Genomic DNA, 20,235 nt, shown 5'->3' on the forward strand with positions numbered 1-20,235 from the left:
TTCAATTACCAGCTATGCTTTTACCCTTTATTAGCTTCTTAGATGTCAGACAACTTACTTAGCCTTTCTGTGCCTTAGTAATCATCTATAAAATGGACATGATAAGGTCTTTATCTTAGCATTTTTGTGAGTTAATATATGTAGCTGGAATGATAAGTATTTTATAAAAAATTTTAGCCTTACTCTGTGTGATCCTGTCTAGGAATAACAGTTTTGATACAATCATAACTTTTTGCACTATATTGCTTCTATATTTTGTTTATTTAAACATCCCAAACCAACACCAAATACTGTGAATTTTACCTCCTAGTTATTTCTCCAATCCCTGCCTTCTCTCTCCCTCTAGCTTCAGAGGAGCCACCGTCCCCAAAAGCTACTGCTTCCTTTGGCCCAGTAGCCTTATATCAATTTTGACCCCTTTTTAGTCTTTTGTAAATTCTGTAGATATATGACAGTTTCTAAAGTTAAATCTCGTCATATCCTCCCTGAAACACCACCAACATAGTTGAAACACTTTCATGATTCTCTAATCCTTTGAGATCAAAGACCCAAGTGTTCGATGTACTAGGCATGTCTGACTCATCTGCACTATCACCTTCCCAATTCAATCCCAGGTCCTATCACCCACCCTCCTACACTAGCCTTTTTCTTCAATTCCATAAAAGTTCTATGGTCCCTTCCCTAGGGACAGGTTTTGTCTTCTCCTGTATATTCCACTGTGTCCTATGTAACGTCATCTCCCATGGCACATCCCAGACCCTAGGGAATTCCTACTCTTGTTTCAAATCTCAGATAATTATCAGCATTTCAGAGAACCCTGTTTTACCTTTCAGGTAAGCCCCCTGTCCCCTTATATCTTCATAGAACCACATTTCTACCTTTGTACAACTTTTCTCAGTAGCATTTCCTCAAGTGAATATTGCTACTATCTTTTCTCATAGATGACAATAAGCTTATTATTAAAATCTGAACACTAAGCTCACTTCCTGCCTCATGGTGGCGAGTCAATCCATGTTTAATGAGAGGAAATAAATGAATTAAAACATTTATGCCAGACAGAGGAATTTGTAAAGAAATGGCCACATTTGAGTGACATACTCATTTTTTAGGGGTTTTACACTAAATTCCTAACTTCAAATTGCAATTGCTAATTACAGTTGACCCTTGAACAATACAGGAGTTAGGGGTGTCAACACCCCTGCCATGCAGTCAAAAATCTTCACGTAACTTTTTACTCCCCCAAAACTTAAATACTAGTATCCTGATATTGATCAGAAGCCTTGCCGCTAACAGTCGATTTCACACACTTTGCATATTATATATTACATTTCTACAATAAGCTAAGCTAAAGAAAAGAAAACTTTAATAACAAGCAAGAAAAAATACATTTACAATACTGTATCCAACAAATCATCTGCATAGAAGTGGACCTGTAGAGCTTAAACCCATGTGATTCAAGGGTCGGCTGTACCACAATTTAAATTAGAGCTGAAGATACTAAAGTAATTATGCTGATTCTTCACTTTCAGGCACACAGAGTTCAAATTACTGACTATTGTGTATTCAAATACCTGGTGTTAACAAGGTAAACAAGAGAGAAATAAGTAATCAAAAATAATAAAATGAGATTCTACTCAGGGAAATGATGTGTACCACAATACATCTGAAGAGAAAATAATCTGAAACACAAATTGAAGAGGCAAGAGTAACCTAGAAGGTGGTAATGCCAGATAAAACCTGTGTGATGGTGGGGAGCAAATTGTGTATGAGATGACAATAGACATCCAAAAGGCCAATTATTTCCTATGCTTCATATGAAATTACATTATGCTGCCAAGCAGTGAGATGATGGTCCCCATATATTAAAATAAAAGCAGCACATGATAACCCACCAGCTTCTGTTGGACAATATGCCATGGAATATATAGGAAACCAGTGAGTAAAAATTAAGTTAGCATATGTTTCTGGATGTTAGTAATATACCTTCAGAATGTTGCAGGATTGGGAGAGCAGATGATACTGCTAAGCTGTTTACCATCCAAGTAGAGCTCTGCTGTGAACTGATGACAACTGGATTTCAAATCTCCTCTTCTGTGAAATTCTTTGCTCTTCACTTTTCTCTCCACAGGACTTGGATGGCATCAGGACCAGGTCAGCCTTGTTTTATCAACACCAATGCATTTTGTCCTAATAAATAGTTTTTCACGTTCCATTTCTTTTGACTGCAGAGATATTGATTAATTCTGAATTTGTGGTTATAACTCCATTCTCATTTACATCTCTTCAACTTCAAGAATACATAACAATGTGGGAAAAAAAAATATAATATTTGTAGCCTGGAAAAAAAATTTTAATCCTGCTAAATCACTTACTGCCAGTTTGATTTGGACTAATCTTTTAATTCATGAGACTTAGATCTCTTATCTATAAAATGGAAATAATACAATCTTGCTTGTAATATTATTATGAGTCTTGAACATAAGTGTTCAGGGATGCCTGGGTGACTCAGTGGTTGAGCGTCTGCCTGTGGCCCAGGGCGTTATCCTGGAGTCAGGGGATCGAGTTCCGCATCAGGCTCCCTGCATGGAGCCTTCTTCTCCCTCTGCCTGTGTCTCTGACTCTCTCTCTCTCTGTGTCTCTCATAAATAAATAAATAAATAAATAAATAAATAAATAAATAATCTTTAAAAAAAGAAAATAAGTGTTTATAAAAATTATTGGGAACTCTTTAAATGTTCATTTTCTTCAGTTTCACTTTAAATGATATTCAGTTCAAAAAAAAGATTTTTGTGAATGAGCAACATGAAGTTCATCTGGCATTTTATCATCTAAAAACTTTGTATAATCGGAGTAAAAACTGTACTCACATTGTCTGAAATACAGTTTGATTAATTAAAGCAATATTTTATAGTGCACATCATGATCCTCTCTAAAATTAATGAGATTAAAATGTTCATTTTATATCCAATATTTACCATTATGCTAGTGATAAGATTGGATTCATAATGTTTCATTACTTGGCTCAGAAGTATAATGTGAGACTTAAAATCATGTGCATGGCTTCTTATGTGAATCATCCTGGCAAGATATTAACATCAATATGTGGCAGAAGGCTGATAAATTTCCACAGACCATTGAATCAACAACTTCATATTGAACAATCCTACATGGTTCTACTGAGAATGATATAAAAAATAATCACAAAATGATCCCTAACTTCAAGTACTTTTTTCTTTTTGAAGGAACAACTGTTCTCTTCTAAAAATTGGCTTGTTTTTCCTGTTTATAAAAAACATAACAGTGCAAAAAAGAAAGTGTAATGGATTAATTTGTAAAGAAAAGGCACAATACATATTCACTGAAACTCATAAAATCTACTTTTGGTTTAAGATTTCTACTGTTACGTGATGGTCCCTGGGCATCAATGTGAATTCCCTTTTTCTCTGAGGAATCAGCATCATTTCAAACATAAAAGTTTGGTTTGGTTTGGTTTGTTTTAAAATCAAGTGTCCATCGGATTCTACTCAGTCATTTTAATTCAGAAATTAAATATTAACATTAACTCTATTGTGCAAAAACCTGGGAGTTAGTATTTCATATTATGTTCAACTGTTACAAAAGTGGGGGGGAAGTTTCTTTATACGGAGCTATCAAAGAAAAAAAAGTGAAACATCACTTTTAGAAAACAAGCATCTTGTGTGCATACATAACCCATCCTAGCAAGCCCTTGGGCAGCATATTTCAAGATGAAAATAATCCAGCTTGCGTTCAGACTACTCCTTTGATCATGGGTTCACTCTCCTTGCACCCATACTCATGAAAGAGCAACTGGCTTCCACTGCAGTCCTCACGCCTACCTATAATAGCAAGAGAACTCCAGTTACCTTCTCAATTTTGACTCTTATGCAAGTTGGACATCAGACTTTTAACTTTCAAATTCTTTTTTTTTTAAGATTTTTTTATTCATGAGAGACAGTGAGAGAGGCAGAGACATAAGAAGAGGGAGAAGAAGGCTCCAGTCGGAGAGTTTGATGCGGGTCTCGATCCCGGGACTCCGGGACCACACCCTGAGCCAAAGGCAGACACTCAACCATTGAACCACCCAAGCGCCCCTTAATTTACAAATTCTAAGAGTTACATGGCAACACTTCTAAAGATCCTTCAACCTCATATGATCCCACTGACCCTCTGGTGGTCTTGGGCTTGGCATGTAGGGTTAGCATGCTTCTCCTGTCTCCTATGGCTAGGAGAAGGAATATATCACCATATTCCCTGCTACACAAACAGATGTTTGCAAAGAAATCCTGATTTTGATGAAGCCTTTCATGTTACCACAGGTTTCTTCTCTACAGACACTAGAAAGAGGATATGAGCTGGGGAGTTCAAAAGATACGTTTGGTCACTTTTTAGAGAGTTATCCCAGGAGGTGTCCAACATCTCTCTTTTGAATGTGTGGATAATTAACAAAAGAGCATCAGTCAAAACTCCGAGACCACAGGAAAAGTCAGATTGACATCTTTTGAAACAAATACCATTAAATACTTACAACTTGTCTATGCAAGCATTATTTTGTTTTATAAGAAAATACTCTAAGGAGGGACACCTGGGTGGCTCAGTTGGTTAAGCATCTGACTCTTGATTTCATCTCAGGTCTTGATCTCAGGCTCATGAGTTCATGCCCCACACTATGTGTGGAGTTTACTTTAAAAAAAAATACTCTAAGGAGATTAAGTAATGCCCCAATATCACAAACTGGAAGGAAGAATTTCCCAATGCAACTCTCTTATACCCATTGCAGTTCTACATGGTGCAATCTGAGTAGCCACATTTGTTTATTGAAATGTGTTTGTCAAGGACCCTACTAAGTTTAGGGCAGCAAGTCTGATTTTCAATTTCATTCACTGGAGAAAATGGGGACATTAATATAATGAGGCTTCTTAATAATTGATTAAGGCAGATAACAGAGCCAAGTGCACATGGTGAAGGACTTACGGCCTAATTTAGCCTGATTACAGCCTAATTATGGTAATAATTAGATAGAGTAAAAGAATGTAAGCCAGAGGCTCCTGGGTGAATCAGTTGGTGAAACGTAGGACTCTTGATTGTGGCTCAGGCCATGATCTCATGGGTCATAAGAAGGAGCCTCCTGTCAGGCACAGCACTGGGCACAGAGCCTGCATAAGATTCTCTCTCTCTCTCTCTGCCCCTCCCTTGGCCCCCCAACTCACTCTACCATGCACAATCATTCACTCATTCTCAAATAACAAACAAACAAATAAATAAAATTTTAAAAATAAGTAAAATTTAAAGAGTGTAGCCAAATAGCCAATAATGCAGTGCCTTATAGAAAGAAAAAAAAAAAGGAGTTCACTACCCTCGGAGTATTTTAAGCTGGTAGACTGTTGTGTTTCACATGGTTATTTTGTTTATTTAGAAATAGGAGTACTTTACAGATTGTAACTGTCCTGTTCCCATTTCCAATGAGTATTGTTCTCATCATCAAGGCCAAAGCTAAGCTGGTATCTACTGATTCTGGCTACAGAAAAGGGAAGAGTGCTTGTGAGACGTATTACCATCTGAAAGCTTCATCAAGGAAGTGGCACAGTTCCAGTTCCATGGATGAGGATTTGCTCATGCAGTCACGCCTAATTACAAAGAACGTTGGATAATGAAGTACAGTGGAGCTGCCAAGAGCGCAACTACTAGTATTATGGAAGAATGGAAGAACAAATTATTGTGGAAAACTAGTAATATTTGATATTAGCCTATAGTAAGACACAATTGCAAAGTATAAAAACTGAGCAGACAGTAGAAAAGACAATAAGGTCTGGAGAAAGGACACAACACACAAAGGTATGGGTGCTTATTGGACATGATTGGGACAATCGTGTCAGAGCCAGATATGGAAATGATATTTCCAGCACACCCACGGATGATTCATTCTTTTATACTGAATTACATCTCAACCAGAAGGATCTATACTTGAATTTTAAGAGATATGTTTACTCAGTATACCAACTTTCACTTCTTCTGCATTCCAGCCCTTCATCCTTATATTTAACTATGCCTATTTTCCTACCGCAGATACCAGAGCTGAGTCCACATGCCCATCTCTTCAGCTAGAACCCCAGTCTCCTGTAAGACATGGCTGAAAAAGTCAGGAAGACCAGCAAGTTTTAACTTTGATCAAACTCCTACTCACCATCTTTCATTCTAATTTTTTTAAGATTTTATTTTTGAGGGCACCTGGGTGGCTCAGTCAGTTAAGCATTTGACTTTGGCTCAGGTCATGGCCTCAAGATACTGGGATCGAGCCCCAAGTCAGGCTCCACATTTGGTGGAGAGTCAGCTGCTACCTTTCTCCTTCTATCCCTCCCTCGACTTGTGGGGTCCTCTCTCTCTCTCTCTCTCTCTCTTTCTCTCTCTCTCTCTCCCTCAAATAAATAAGTAAAATCTATTGCAGAGGAAGAGAGAATCTTGAGCAGACTCTGTGCTGAGCACAGAAATGACCTGGGCCTCAATGTCAGGACCTGAGCTGAAACCAAGAGTTGGACTCTTGAGTCACCCAGGTGCCCCAGTCATTCTCATCTTCTGAAGTAACTCTCACTCCAGTTCCCGAGGCATTCCAGGATTCTGCAAACACAATTGATTTATTTCTTACTGGCTTTCCTTCCTGGAAGTTCAGGCTTCATTCAGATTTCTATGTACAGTTAAGTCATTGACCATCCATCTTTATATTTTTCATTTCTGCTATTTTGTTGACCTATCCTCTCTCCTGTTGGCAACCCCCCCCCGACTTCCTTGTATATTGTTACATTTTAGATGCTATATAAATATTACCTACTTTCCAGAACTTTCTCCATTTTTGTCTGAAGAAAAAGCACAAAGGCTCTGGGGCAAATTATGTGGATTAAGTACTCAAAACTATTCTCAAGCCTTATTTCCAAGCCTTCCCTTTGTATAGAAGATTAAATATATAAAGCACCTGTCAAGCCTACTTTTGGCTAGGTATAGACTTAAAAAGAAAAAGAAAAAAAAAAGCAGATGCCATTGGGCTTTTAAGGTTTTTACTCTGTAAGGACTCAGCCTGTAAGGCCCTCTTTGGTTTAGGGTTTTTAGCTTTTGGTTTTTTGGGTCTTTTTGGTTTTTACTCTTTTCTTTACTCCTACCTGGAATCTTAAGGTAATGCTTAGAATCTCAGTCATCCTGAAACATGTGGCTGAAAGCTATAAGATGAAGGTGTGAACCAAAAATTAGTATCTTTGTGTTCTCAATAACATCATGGAGCAGCTACAGAAACCCTGGACCGCTCAATTGAGATTTCCTAAACCTGGGGATAATCAATTTGTTACTTCTTAAGCTTTTATCAGCCTTTCCTAACTGAGAGAGCCTCTCTAACCAGAGTACATTTAGTGTCCACATGTCAATAAATACTTGTACTTTTACAAATCCGAAAATGAAAGTTATGAGTTTGAAAGTGTGCATGTGTAAATTATTATCTCTAAAAGCAAATAATTATTTTTAAAATTTCGACAGAATCAACATTTCTTTTTTCGAAAAAAAAAAGATTTATTTATTTTATAGAGAGAGAGAACACCATTTGAGTAGGGGAGGGGCAGAGGGAGAGAGAAAAAAATCTCAAGCAGACACACACACACACACACACACACACACACACTGAGCACAGAGCCCATCACAGGGCTCGATCCCAGGATGCTGAGATCATGACCAGAGCCAAAACCAAGAGTTAGCTGCTTAACCAACTGAGCCAGTCAGGTGCCCTGAGAATAAAACTTTCCTAAACTTAAAAGCTCCATTCTTTGCTTTCAACTTCTCATATTTTGGTTTTTTTTTTTTTAATTTTCCTTATTGTTGTGGTGATCATACATACCAAATCATACACTGGTAGATACCCTTTTTAGGACCTTATTTTGAATTCTCTACATAAAAGAGAATGTATTGGGGCACCTAGGTGGCTCAGTCAGTTGAGCATCTGCCTTCAGCTCAGGTCATGATATCAGGGTCCTGGGATTAACCAGTATGTAGGGCTCTCTGCTCAGTGGGGAGCTTGCTTTTCCCTCTAACCCTCCCTTCCCCCCCCCCCCCCCGCTCATGCTCACTCTCTTTCCCTCTCAAATAAATAAATAAAGTCTTTTTAAAAAATTGGGAATGTATTGACAATACATATAGGTTTTGGCAATCTTCTTTCAGTATACTATAAACATTGGGATTCAGAATAAATAACAATAAATGTGTCTCTGGCAAAGATATCAATAATTTTTATATGACAATATAGAAATTGTATATTTTTTGAAGATTTTTTATTTATTTATTCATGACAGAGAGAGAGAGAGAGAGAGAGAGAGAGAGGCAGAGACACAGGCAGAGGGAGAAGCAGGCTCCATGCAGGGAACCTGACATGGGACTCAATCCCGGGCCTCCAGGATCACGCCTTGGGCTGAAGGTGACACTAAACCACTGAGCCACCCGGGCTGCCCTAAATTGTATATTCTATTAAAAAGGGAACACATTTTCTAAACAAGTATGTCATATTGATTTCTCTAAGTTAAAAGTCCTAAAATATATTCTCAATACTTTTAATTAATTATGTGGTTAATTAGAACATGAGAGAAATTTACATTAAAAAATTGCCTAGTTTCCTGAAAGCATTGATTTTAAAAACAAATTATTTGGAGAGGGAATTATGTGGTATGTTTGCATTAGACACCTAGCCCCAGGGGCATTATAAACGTCAACAATACCATTTTTGTCATGCCAGTGTTACTTTTCTCTATAGTTGAGACATCTGACAAGCAAAGTCTCCATGCTACAATACACAAAGTCCCTTGACACCTTAGGCTTTTTCAACAATCTTAATCCAGCTTGTTAGGTTTCAAGAGTTTCAATAAATGAGAAAAACCAAGGGGGTTCTTTTCTCTATACACATTGCACAAACAAGAATCATATTATTGCAAAGTTGAAGAGGATTAGTGATTATGCCATCTGCCTTTTTTTTGTTTGTTTGAACATCATTTTTATTCTCAAATGAAATAAATTTGAGAATTCTTAACTCATATGAAAGTTGGACCATATCACAACAGAAATAAATCAGCTTTTCATTTGTTTTGATTTAATGCACATGACAATATGCTGGGAAAGGTGTGACATGGTTATGCTAGAAATTAAAGCTGAGACTTTTTCCTTGATATAGTTTAAGGAGTAATAGAGCTTTGAGTAACATTTATACAATTCTCTATCACCTTTCAGTGGACACATTGTTACCAATACCCTAATCCAAGCCTTTTGCTTGGATTTACGAAACAGCCTCATCATCAGTCTTCCCACAAATTTCCTCTCATCCATAGCTCATCCATAGGTATCATTCTAAAATGCAGAACTGATCATGTCACTTCTCCTTGAAACCAATAAGCTTCCCATTGCTCTTCCACCCAGATTCTTTAAATCCTTCCTTATGATCTATGACAACAGCTATCAAAGCCCTCTTTTGTTGTTAGAGTTACACTTATTTCCAAAATGCATCTTCATGCAGTATATCTTATTCTTTTCTTTCCTTCTATAAAGATCTCCTCTTATTCACCCAACATAACTTTCTACTCATTCTTTAAAACTTCAATTTGATAATCCTACCATCGAGCAAGTCTTTCTTCATCTCTGAGACTCAGTAATACTCCTATTTTATGATCTCACACTAAACTATAATTCTCTTTTGTAACTATTGTAAACCGATAACTAATTGTATATTTAGTTGTTTCATGTCTGTCATCCTTCTTAGAATTTAATTCTTATGAGGCCAGTTCTATGCCTGTGTTGTTCATCACAGGAGAATCATTGTCCTGAATAGTAGAAACTCAATAGATATTTCTTGAATATGCAAATTAATACTGGCCAATCCAAACCACGGCCATAGCAATGACAGAAAACAAGGTTACTAAACTAATTTGTAATTACCGCTATAAGCAAAGAGCTCTGTCATAGAGAAGTAGGGTATATAAAGTACAATTATTGGTGTGCAAGCTATGTACCTTATACTTTCACCACTATCTATAAAAAGGATATTGAATAAAATGAGCAGAAGTGATGTCAACAGAGGAATGACGTGAATTCTCTCCAACTTTGTAAGGTAAAACATTCAAAATAATCAGTTTCTTGGTATTAGTTATAAATAACTTGCAGTACATCCCATATTATGATTGAGGACAAGCAAGTAGGCTGTAAAGGTCATGAAATAGTTTAGGGGCTAAATACAAGTTCTTTTTTCAAAGTATTCAAAGAAAATTATTTCAGTCTCTTTTTAAAATACTTAAATTTTGCCCTGAATTCTTTATTTTTCTTTTTCTTGTTTCTTTTTAGTTTTGGTGTAGAATTTAGTGATTCAGCGCTTCCATACAACACCCAGTGCTCATCACATCAAGTGCCCTCCTTAATATCCATTACCCATTTAGCCCATCCCTCCACCCACCTCCCCTCTAGTAATTATCAGTTTGTTCTCCATAGGTAAGAGTCTGTTTCCTTTTTTTTTTTTAAAGATTTTATTAATTTATTTGAGACAGAGTGTCAGCAAGCACAAATCGGGGAGGGGCACACAGGGAGGGAGAGAGAATCTTTAAGCAGACTCCCCACTGAGCGAGGAGCCAGATGCAAGGCTTGATCCTGGGATTGTGACCTCAGCCAAAGGCAGACAGTTAACTGAATGAGACACCCAAGTGCCCCAAGAGTCTGTTTCTTAGTTTGCCTCTCTTTCCCCCACAATGTTTCTTCATTTTGTCTCTTAAATTCCATATATGAGTGAAATCATAAAGTATCTGTCTTTCTCTGACTGACTTGTTTCTCTTAGCATTATACTTTCCAGCTCCATCCAAGTCCTTGCAAATTTGCCCTGAATTCTTAACTGCTATTAGGTAAGAATAATAGATGAAGATGGCAGTATTGCAATTAACCTGTAAGTTATTTCAATCAAATGTTTTCTTTAATTTTGTGGAATGTGGAATAATATTTGCCTTTTCTAGGCCACTGCTTTGGAATCCACTGATGCATAAAAGAGGAGGGAAGAGGGAAGAAAGCTAAAAATAATGAAGGTCTTGGTCTTACAAAATTGCTGGAATTGAAAGTATCTTGGAACAAATCCCATGAGCATAAAGAACTAACTAATCAAAGTCATCTCCGAGGTTGCCCTGAAGGCATGAGTTCATGAACACAACACCGTGTCTGCCCCTTAAAAACTAGGGGCCATGGGCCGGCCTTCGAGCGACAGCGACGCAAGATGGCAGCCACCACGGGCTCGGGAGTAAAAGTCCCTCGCAATTTTCGACTGTTGGAAGAACTGGAAGAAGGCCAGAAAGGAGTAGGAGATGGCACAGTTAGCTGGGGTCTAGAAGATGACGAAGACATGACACTTACAAGATGGACAGGGATGATAATTGGGCCTCCAAGAACAATTTATGAAAACCGAATATACAGCCTTAAAATAGAATGTGGACCTAAATACCCAGAAGCACCCCCCTTTGTAAGATTTGTAACAAAAATTAATATGAATGGAGTTAATAGTTCTAATGGAGTGGTGGACCCAAGAGCCATATCCGTGCTAGCAAAATGGCAGAATTCATATAGCATCAAAGTTGTCCTGCAAGAGCTCCGGCGCCTAATGATGTCTAAAGAAAACATGAAACTCCCTCAGCCACCCGAAGGACAGTGTTACAGCAATTAATCAAAAAGAGAAACCACAGGCCCCCTCTCCCCCCCCATTCGATTTAAGCAGTCATTTTCCACAGTAGTACATTTTCTAGATACGTCTTGTAGACCTCAAAAGTACTGGAAAGGAAGCTCCCATTCAAAGGCAATTTATCTTAAGATACTGTAAACGATACTAATTTTTTGTCCATTTGAAATATATAAGTTGTGCTATAACAAATCATCCTGTCAAGTGTAACCACTGTCCACATAGTTGAACTTCTGGGATCAAGAAAGTATATTTAAATTGATTCCCATCATAACCGGTGGGGCACATCTAACTCAACTGTGAAAAGACACATCACACAATCACCTTGCTGCTGATTACATGGCCTGGGGTCTCTGCCTTCTCCCCTTCTCCTCCTGCTGGCTCCCTCCCTCCCTCCCTCCACCCACCCCTCTGTCCCTGCAACAGCCCTCCAGCTTGGGGTGGCTTGCTAGAATAGGCGTGAAGGTTTCAGGTCGCAGCCTGTGGGACTACTGCTGGGTGTGCAGGGGTGCTCCAGCTGCACCCCTGGTTTCCTTTTTTAAGTCTTAAATGATGCCCTCCCCCCTCCAAGCCATCATCCTTTCTCTTCCCATGACCACCCTCGGCCGAAGCATAGATTGTAACCCCCTCTGCTCCCCTCTGAAATTGGCCTTTGGTGAGGAATTCAGGGCTTTCCCCATATCTTCTCCCCCACCTTAATCGAGGGGTGCTGCTTTTTCCTTCCTCCTCAAGTCCCTTTTTGCACCATCACAACCCAATACTTCCTTGCTTTGGCCAGAAGCCATCAGGTAAGGTTGGAAAGAGTCTCTGACTTCCCTCGTTTAGTTTGGAACCACATTTACTCACTCTCCACCAGCCTGGGAATGAATATTGGGTCCTCAGCCCTGCCACCCTCTGCTGTCATCATCAGCTGATGCCGTTTTTTAGCTCAGGTTTTGATAAAGTGAAAAGAACAGTCACCAGGGGTATTCAGACCTGCCAGCTCTCAAAGTGCTTGGTGGTAAAACTTGGAGAAAGGCCACAGAAGACACTTGTAAGCACACACGATCCCTCTGAATGAATTGTTTTCTTTTCCTATAATTGCTTTTGCTTTTAACAATTGAAGAAGTTTTAAACAGGGTTCTCATGTGGTCATCTTACAATCCATTTGGGTCTAGTTTGGAATCTGACAACTGGAACGAAAAGAACCTTGGATTCGGTGCATACTTTGGTTTTGGTGCTGCTGCGTCTCATGGTCCTCAGCAGGGATCGAGAAAGAACTCAGTGTGCACAGCAGATCCCCGAAATTGGCGGGCTTGACTTCCTGGCAAATTGCTGCGTTTTTCCACTTTTCTGTTCAGGACCACTAAATGCTGAGATGTGGATGCATACCGAAATAAAAGCGATTCATTGTGTTCTAAAAAAAAAAAAAAAAAAAAAAAAAACTAGGGGCCATGAATAAATATGCCACTTATGCTGCATCAGCACCAAAACTACCTTTGGACATGGCAGCCAGAGAACGGACAGTGGAACACTGCTGTAGAAATAAATCAAATTTCCACAATTTTGCTTATTGGCAGAAAGGACCAAAAGGAACAGAAGTTGACCTTTGTCTTTCTTCTGCCTTCTTAACTGGAATCAAGAGCATCTAAATACAAAGACTTGATTTGCTTCTTGAGCCCTAAGCATACATCATAGCTATAAAGGGTGGAATAGGTACATATGGTTTTAAGTCTATTGAATGGAAAAAATATCTCACCTGCAAAACTCACTTCAAATATTGACAAGGCAACCTTTTATGGACACTTTATGAAGGTAACCAGATGACAATGATTTTTACACTGTGAACACTGTAATTCTGTGGGAACACCTTAGATCCTAACTTTAGAAAGTATGTGAGTGTGTGTGTGTGTGTGTGCATATTGAGTGAGGGAAGATTAGATCCTACAAACTGTATTCACTAACGATCTGACATTTATCAGATTTTTTCATGTCATTACTATAAATGTTAATTTCTTACTTAAATAAGTACTAATAAGGAAAGCCTATTATTTCTACCATTTGCAAAAGTATGTTGTGTCAGAATACACAGACATACACAAATATTTAAATACATGTGTGTTATTTTAATTAACGTCCAATTTTATTTATTCCATACACCAAATGGTAATTATTAATTACTTATAAGAGATGAGGAACCAGAAACAGCAAGAGATAAAATAATTTTCACTATGTCTGTTGTAGCATTATTTACAATAGCCAAATTATGGAAGCAGCCCAAGTATCTACCAAGAGACGAATGGATAAAGCAGACGTGATATATATATACATACATACAATGGACTATTATTCAGCCATAAAAAAGAATGAAGTGTTGCCATTTGCAACAACATGGATGGAGCTAGAGAATGTAATGTTAAGCAAAATAACTCAGAGAAAGACAAATACCATATAATTTCACTCACATGTGGAATTTAAGAAGCAAAACAAATGAATGAAGTAAAAAAAGAGGGAGAGATAAACCAAGAAACAGATTCTAAACTATAGAGAACAAACAGACAGTTACCAGAGAGGAGGTGGGTTGCAGGATGGGTTAAATAAGTGATGGGCATTAAAGAGTACACTTGTCATGGTGAGCACTGAATAATGTATGGAATTGTTGAATTGCTATATTGTGTACCTGAAATTAATATAACACTGTATGTCAACTATACCAGAATTTAAAAACTTAATTTATTTTAATAACTTATTTTTTAAATTTTTATTTATTTGTTTTTTTTTTTTTAATTTATTCTCATGTGCAGGCCGAGAAAAAGAGAAAGAACAAGTGAGATGGAGGGGCAGAGGAAAAAGCAGACTCCCCACTGGGCAGGGAGCCTGATGTGGGGCTCAATTCCAGGGCCCTGAGACCATGACCTGAGCCAAAATCAGATGCTTAACTGACTGAGTCACTCAGGTACCCCTAAAAAGCTTGATTTTAAAGAAGATAAAATAGGTGTACCTAGGTAGGACGTCAGTTAAGTGACTGACTCTTGGATTCAACTCCAGTTGTGATCTCAGGATCATGAAATCAAGCCATTAATCAGGCTCTGCACTCAGCATGAGTCTCCTTGAGATGTTCTCTCTCCCTCTCCCTCCGACCCTTGTGCTCTCTCTCTCGCTCTCTCATATAAGTAAATAAATCTTTAAAAAATATGTAAAATAAGTTCCTAATGGCATGCAACAGAAAAGAAATAAAAAGAAAAAATAATACATCAAACATAAAGAGACCCAAATCTGGATCAATGTCTGTCCCTATTAGGCTAAACTATCAAATCCTTAATCCTCAAGGTAGAGTGGCATTTACTAATACTCTTGTTATCACCTTAACATTACTAAATATAAAATTAAATTTGAATCACTTTAAAACAAATTGAAAACAGTAATAATTTTGGACCTTTTGTAGGTATGGATGTTATAATAGCTAACCACTAAATTTTTCTAAAAATTTTCTCATAGCTGACATGAAAAAGAAAGCTTGCTAGCCTCATAAAATTAATTGTCATCTCCAGACTGACAGTACAGGTGGCAAAGCTAAAATTTCCTTTTTGAAAAGGCAAAGCTGGAATGAAATGTAAAACATGGCATAAATAATATCTAAAGTGAGTAATGGACAAATAAAGAGCTCCATATTATAAGTATTATTTAAAATATATTCTGTGTACACAATTTAAATTGAAAAAAAAATATATTGAACTTCGTAAAAATGTTTATTATAAAGTTTAAGGAAGAAGAAGAAAATAAATCTAGAAAATGGTCTGATTTTTTTTCACTTAAAAATATTTATTAGCATATGCAATGCTCCAGACATGATTTTGAGCACTGGGAGATTAAAAGATGGACAAAAATTGATATTCACTGAATGTTATATGAGTAAGAGATGCAGATGTCAGTCAAATTATCACAAATAAATGGAAAACTATAATTATGATGAATATATTAAAGTAGGGTACATGATGCTGTGAAGTCCCATTTAGCCACCCTTCGTCTTGTCTGTGGATTTGGAATGGTTTATCTGAGAATAATATTTAGTCCAGAATGGACTCAGTGAACATTTGAACAATAGAAAATGAATAACAGGTAAAGGAAATAAGTATTCAAAAACATAAAATTTCACAAGCCATTTTAACAATATAACGAATGATTTGTCTTTCTTTGTGTAATGTGTAAAGCCCCTTAGTTGGAGAATGAAGGATGTTCTTAGACACACACACTCACAACTATATGATGCACATATAGATAATACACACATACACATATATATGTGTGTACATATGAAAGATAAAATGGAACTATTCAAGAAGTTTGAAGGGAAAGAAAAAAGCATAAACTCAGCTTTGCAGTTTTAGTAGAGAATAGTCATGACTAGTGACCAAAAGGATTTTCTTTTGTTTCAGTTAGATTGTTTTCATTTTTCTCTCTTTTTATTTATTTTTTTTTTCACTTTTTAGAGATAATCTGTTGATCAGGGCACCTAAGTGGCTCAGTTGGTTAAGCAACTAACTCTTGGTTTTGGACCAAGTCATGATCTCGAGGTTGTTAGATCAAGCCCTAGTAGGGCTCTGCACTCAGCATAGAGTCTGAGAGTCTTTTCCCTCTCCCTCGCCTTTGGCTCCTCCCCTCCCTCACTCAAGCTCGGCTCATGAGCACATATGCACACGCGCTCTCGCTCTCTCTCTCTCTCTCAAATAAATAAATAAAATCTTTTTTAAAAAGAAGTCTATTGATCAATTAGCTGTGTAAAGTTAATGTAATTTATTAATAACCAAAAAATGCATTTATGGCTAAATTATTTTATGTATCTATTTTACTGAAAAATTTCTTGAGTTATGCTTATAGTACTACATCTGATTATATGTGAAATGTTAATTACTTAATGTTTAATAAAATCTTATGGTGCATATGAAGTAAGAAAGTTTTAACTTTTAAACGTCAAATTAGTAATTATTTCATTAATATTTTTTATATTCTTATAAAGTCCTGTCTCTGCTACCCCCACCCCAAGTGTGTGATTGGTTCTGTTAACAACCCAGGTTTAATTAAAGAAGTTAAGACTTGCCCCCAGGGTTATAAAATTTTCAATTTTATGAAATCTTAATTCTCCAATGAGCACTTGCTACAGAAAAGCGGTGTAATACAGAATTTGCAAACCAAGAGACATTCATAATTTCTGACCACCACTACTTGCATCAGTAAATCCTTTCATTTATCTCAGCTCCAGCTTTGCATCTGAAAAATAGACATTATAAAATTAAACTTCAGAGTTGTTTTGAGGATGAAGATAATGTTTTAAATTACCTGCCACCCTTGATGTGCTTACTAAATTTGCCACAGTAAATGCAATATGGTGGAAAGAAAATTAGGCTAGGAATAATATGATTTGGGTTTAAGTCCTGGCAAAAACAATTAGGTATTTGATTCTTATCTGTGATACTTAACTCCTGAGAGTCTGTTTTCTTATACATAAAATAAAGAAAATAAAACCTTCCCTGCCTTTCTGTGAACATCAAATCAGATAGTATAGGAGAAAAGTAGCAAAACTAACGGATCTTGTAGATGCTTTTCATAGAAGACCTAGGAAAGTTCTTCCCTTGGTATTTGTGTAAGTGGTATTGCTTGGCCAAGGAAATAGCCCCCCGCCCCCAAAAAAAAGTAGGTTGGAGCTACTCAAGAAAATGGTCTGATTTTTTTTCACTTAAAAAATATTTATTAGCATATGCAATGTTCCAGACATGATTTTGAGCACTGGGAGATTAAAAGATGGGCAAAAATTGATATTCACTGAATGTTATATGAGTAAGAGATGCAGATGTCAGTCAAATTATCACAAATAAATGGAAAACTATAATTATGATGAATATATTAAAGTAGGGTACATGATGCTGTGAAGTCCCATTTAGCCACCCTTCGTCTTGTCTGTGGATTTTGGCATTCCAAATACCTAGGAAAAACAAAACAAAACAGAGCACTTATACTAATTCCTATTTTGTCATTCACCCCACCAAACCCCGGAACTTCATCCTTGCTTAAAATCACACCTCTTTGTAGGTAGAAGAAAACATGTGCCATCTAAAGATACAAGAGTCTGACACGCTTAACCCACTGAACCTCCCAGGCGCCCCTCTTTGCCCCCATCTTATTTAAGACATTTACTTCAACACACACGCCCTTGTACATCCATATATTATCACACGTGAATCAAGTACTACCATCAGCACTGTGTGTAACAGAACTTACTGGCAAAACTGCTGTATCTAAGAATGAACTTATAAAGAAATATACTGACTATGCTTTTCATTTTCTGAGGATTATGATATTGCTAGAACTATGCCAGCAATTTCAATTTTGTGTAAAAAATAAATACTCGTGAAGAAAAGAAGAGGAAAAGATAGAAATTTGGAAGGCAAGGAATTTAACTAGAGGACAATGAACTAAAACTCTCCAGTGTGCATACCTTAGACACTGAGGCTTACTAATATTCAGAAAGCCCAAATGAAAATAGATATACATGCTCAAATTTTATTAAAAATTGAAGGCTTATGAAAGTCCTCCCGTGACTTGACACAAGTTCAAATTTTGCCTTTGACCACAATGAATGAACATCAGTTTGCCTGAACACTATATAATCGATTAATCCTAGATAAATTGCAGCAAGATGCATTTCAGATGGCAAAAGATAATTATTAGAAAAGTGTCTTTCAGATTGATGGTTTATAATATCAATTACCCTATGTTTTGCTACTATGACTTTTTAAAATATTGTTTTGTTGAAGATTAGGGGACAAAGACTAAGAAATTGAGCTATCTCAAGGGTTTGAAATAAATTTCCTATCTGTCATGGCTAATACATGAGAAACCAAGTAATTTATGTTTATGTTGCAGTAGAACTCCAAACAAATTGTATTAACTATTTGTTTTGTATTATTCATATGTAAAGTTGTGAATTTGATTTCTTTTCAAAGAATTCCAAGTTTCATTTTTGGAGCTGCAGCTAAAATGCAGTGCCTGGTTTCTGTTGGATGTTATATATTCTTTTTTTTTTTTAAAGAGGTTTTATTTATTTATTCACGAGAGACACAAAGAAAGAGGCAGACACATAGGCAGAGGAAGAAGCAGGCTCCCTGTGGGAAGCCTGATGTGGGACTCGATCCCGGAACTCCAGGGTCACGCCCTGAGCCAAAGGCAGACACTCAACTGCTGAGCCACCCAGGCGTCCCTATATAGTCTTTTCTAATAATATTTTATTGATGTCTGTAGAATCACTTTAAAGTTTAATTGAATAAGAAGAAAAATATTATTATGTTATAATAATAAATCCCAAATCTTCATGAATTATTTATCTATTAAAACAAAAGCCATAAAATTAGAGGATTCCACATATATTTCCTGAGAGTATCTTTGTGGCTTTTGGGGATTCTTGGTTCTTATGATTACCAAAACAAACAGAATAGCCTCAACAATTTCATGATTAATTAAGAGAAATAAACTCTCTTATAAGTTATTATCAAAATGATCAGATCTATGAATTCAGCATTGCAAACTGATACAATATGATACAACATTATGAAGAATATTCTCTGCAACAATGAAGTATACAAAGTATACAACAAAGTGTGTATTCTGTGGAAAGTGAGATGAGGGTGTTACCAAGGGAAATGTTGAGGGAAAGCTTTATGGGAACCCAAACGTTCTACAGAAATGAGAAGAGGCTATGATGTCAGAAACACATGTAAACTTACAATGACATTGTGACTTCTTTGGGTTTAGTTCAAATTTGGAATCATATGAAAACTACCTAGCACATACAGCAGCTCCATCATTTCTAGCTATATACATTTCATTTACAAAGAAAATAATATTCTAACTCATCTGACAAAATGACTACCGTTTCTCCAGATGGAGTATGAAGCATGTTAATCTCAATTTGAGGAAAAACTTAAGCAATCGGTAGAAATGGAAATGTAGCACATGTACATGGAATATCAAATATTCTGTTATAACTAGAAGCTGTACAGAGAAAGTGTGTTGTGGGGGGTAGGGTGGGAATAAGACCAGAGAAATAGACTGGGTCTTAATAGTATATCTTACTCGTAAGTGTGGATTACATTGTATAGACAATGGGATTCAGAATCAGTGATGGAGGACTCAAATAGGCAGTGATTAAGTTATCTGTAAATAAAATTTATTTTATTAGTAATATATGAGCAATATTATCAGATCACAATCTATACTATACATTGAAAAAGATCCAAAGCAGTTTAGCCAGTGATGTGTTCCTTTCAGTGATACATTCACTCATGGTATTTTTTCCTTTAAAAAAAAAAACTACAAGATATTGCAATGCACAAACAACAGAGAAAGTAAATAACTGAACCTTGTGTAAGAATCAAGTTTAAATAAATGTAAACATGTTGTCATCTTAAATTAGAACTGTCACAGAGAGACTTTGGGCATGATAGCATGAGGCGCTCTGCTGAACC

At 36.8% G+C, this 20,235-nt stretch overlaps 1 protein-coding gene across 1 annotated transcript; it reads left to right on the forward strand.

Moving 5' to 3' along the window:
• The first annotated feature begins 11,255 nt into the window (after positions 1 to 11,255).
• Positions 11,256 to 11,929, forward strand: LOC144307406 (ubiquitin-conjugating enzyme E2 variant 1). Its single transcript, XM_077887229.1, has one exon. The coding sequence runs from the start codon at positions 11,282 to 11,284 to the stop codon at positions 11,723 to 11,725; it is 444 nt and encodes a 147-aa protein (XP_077743355.1). The 5' UTR covers positions 11,256 to 11,281; the 3' UTR covers positions 11,726 to 11,929.
• The last annotated feature ends 8,306 nt before the right edge of the window (positions 11,930 to 20,235 follow it).

The sequence above is a fragment of the Canis aureus genome, chromosome 38, assembly GCF_053574225.1.
Source record: "Canis aureus isolate CA01 chromosome 38, VMU_Caureus_v.1.0, whole genome shotgun sequence".
NCBI lineage: Eukaryota > Metazoa > Chordata > Mammalia > Carnivora > Canidae > Canis > Canis aureus.

What these genes read in the sequence shown, in the direction of transcription:
- LOC144307406 (XM_077887229.1), top strand. Translation starts at nt 11,282, where the DNA reads ATGGCAGCCACCACGGGCTCGGGAGTAAAAGTCCCTCGCAATTTTCGA.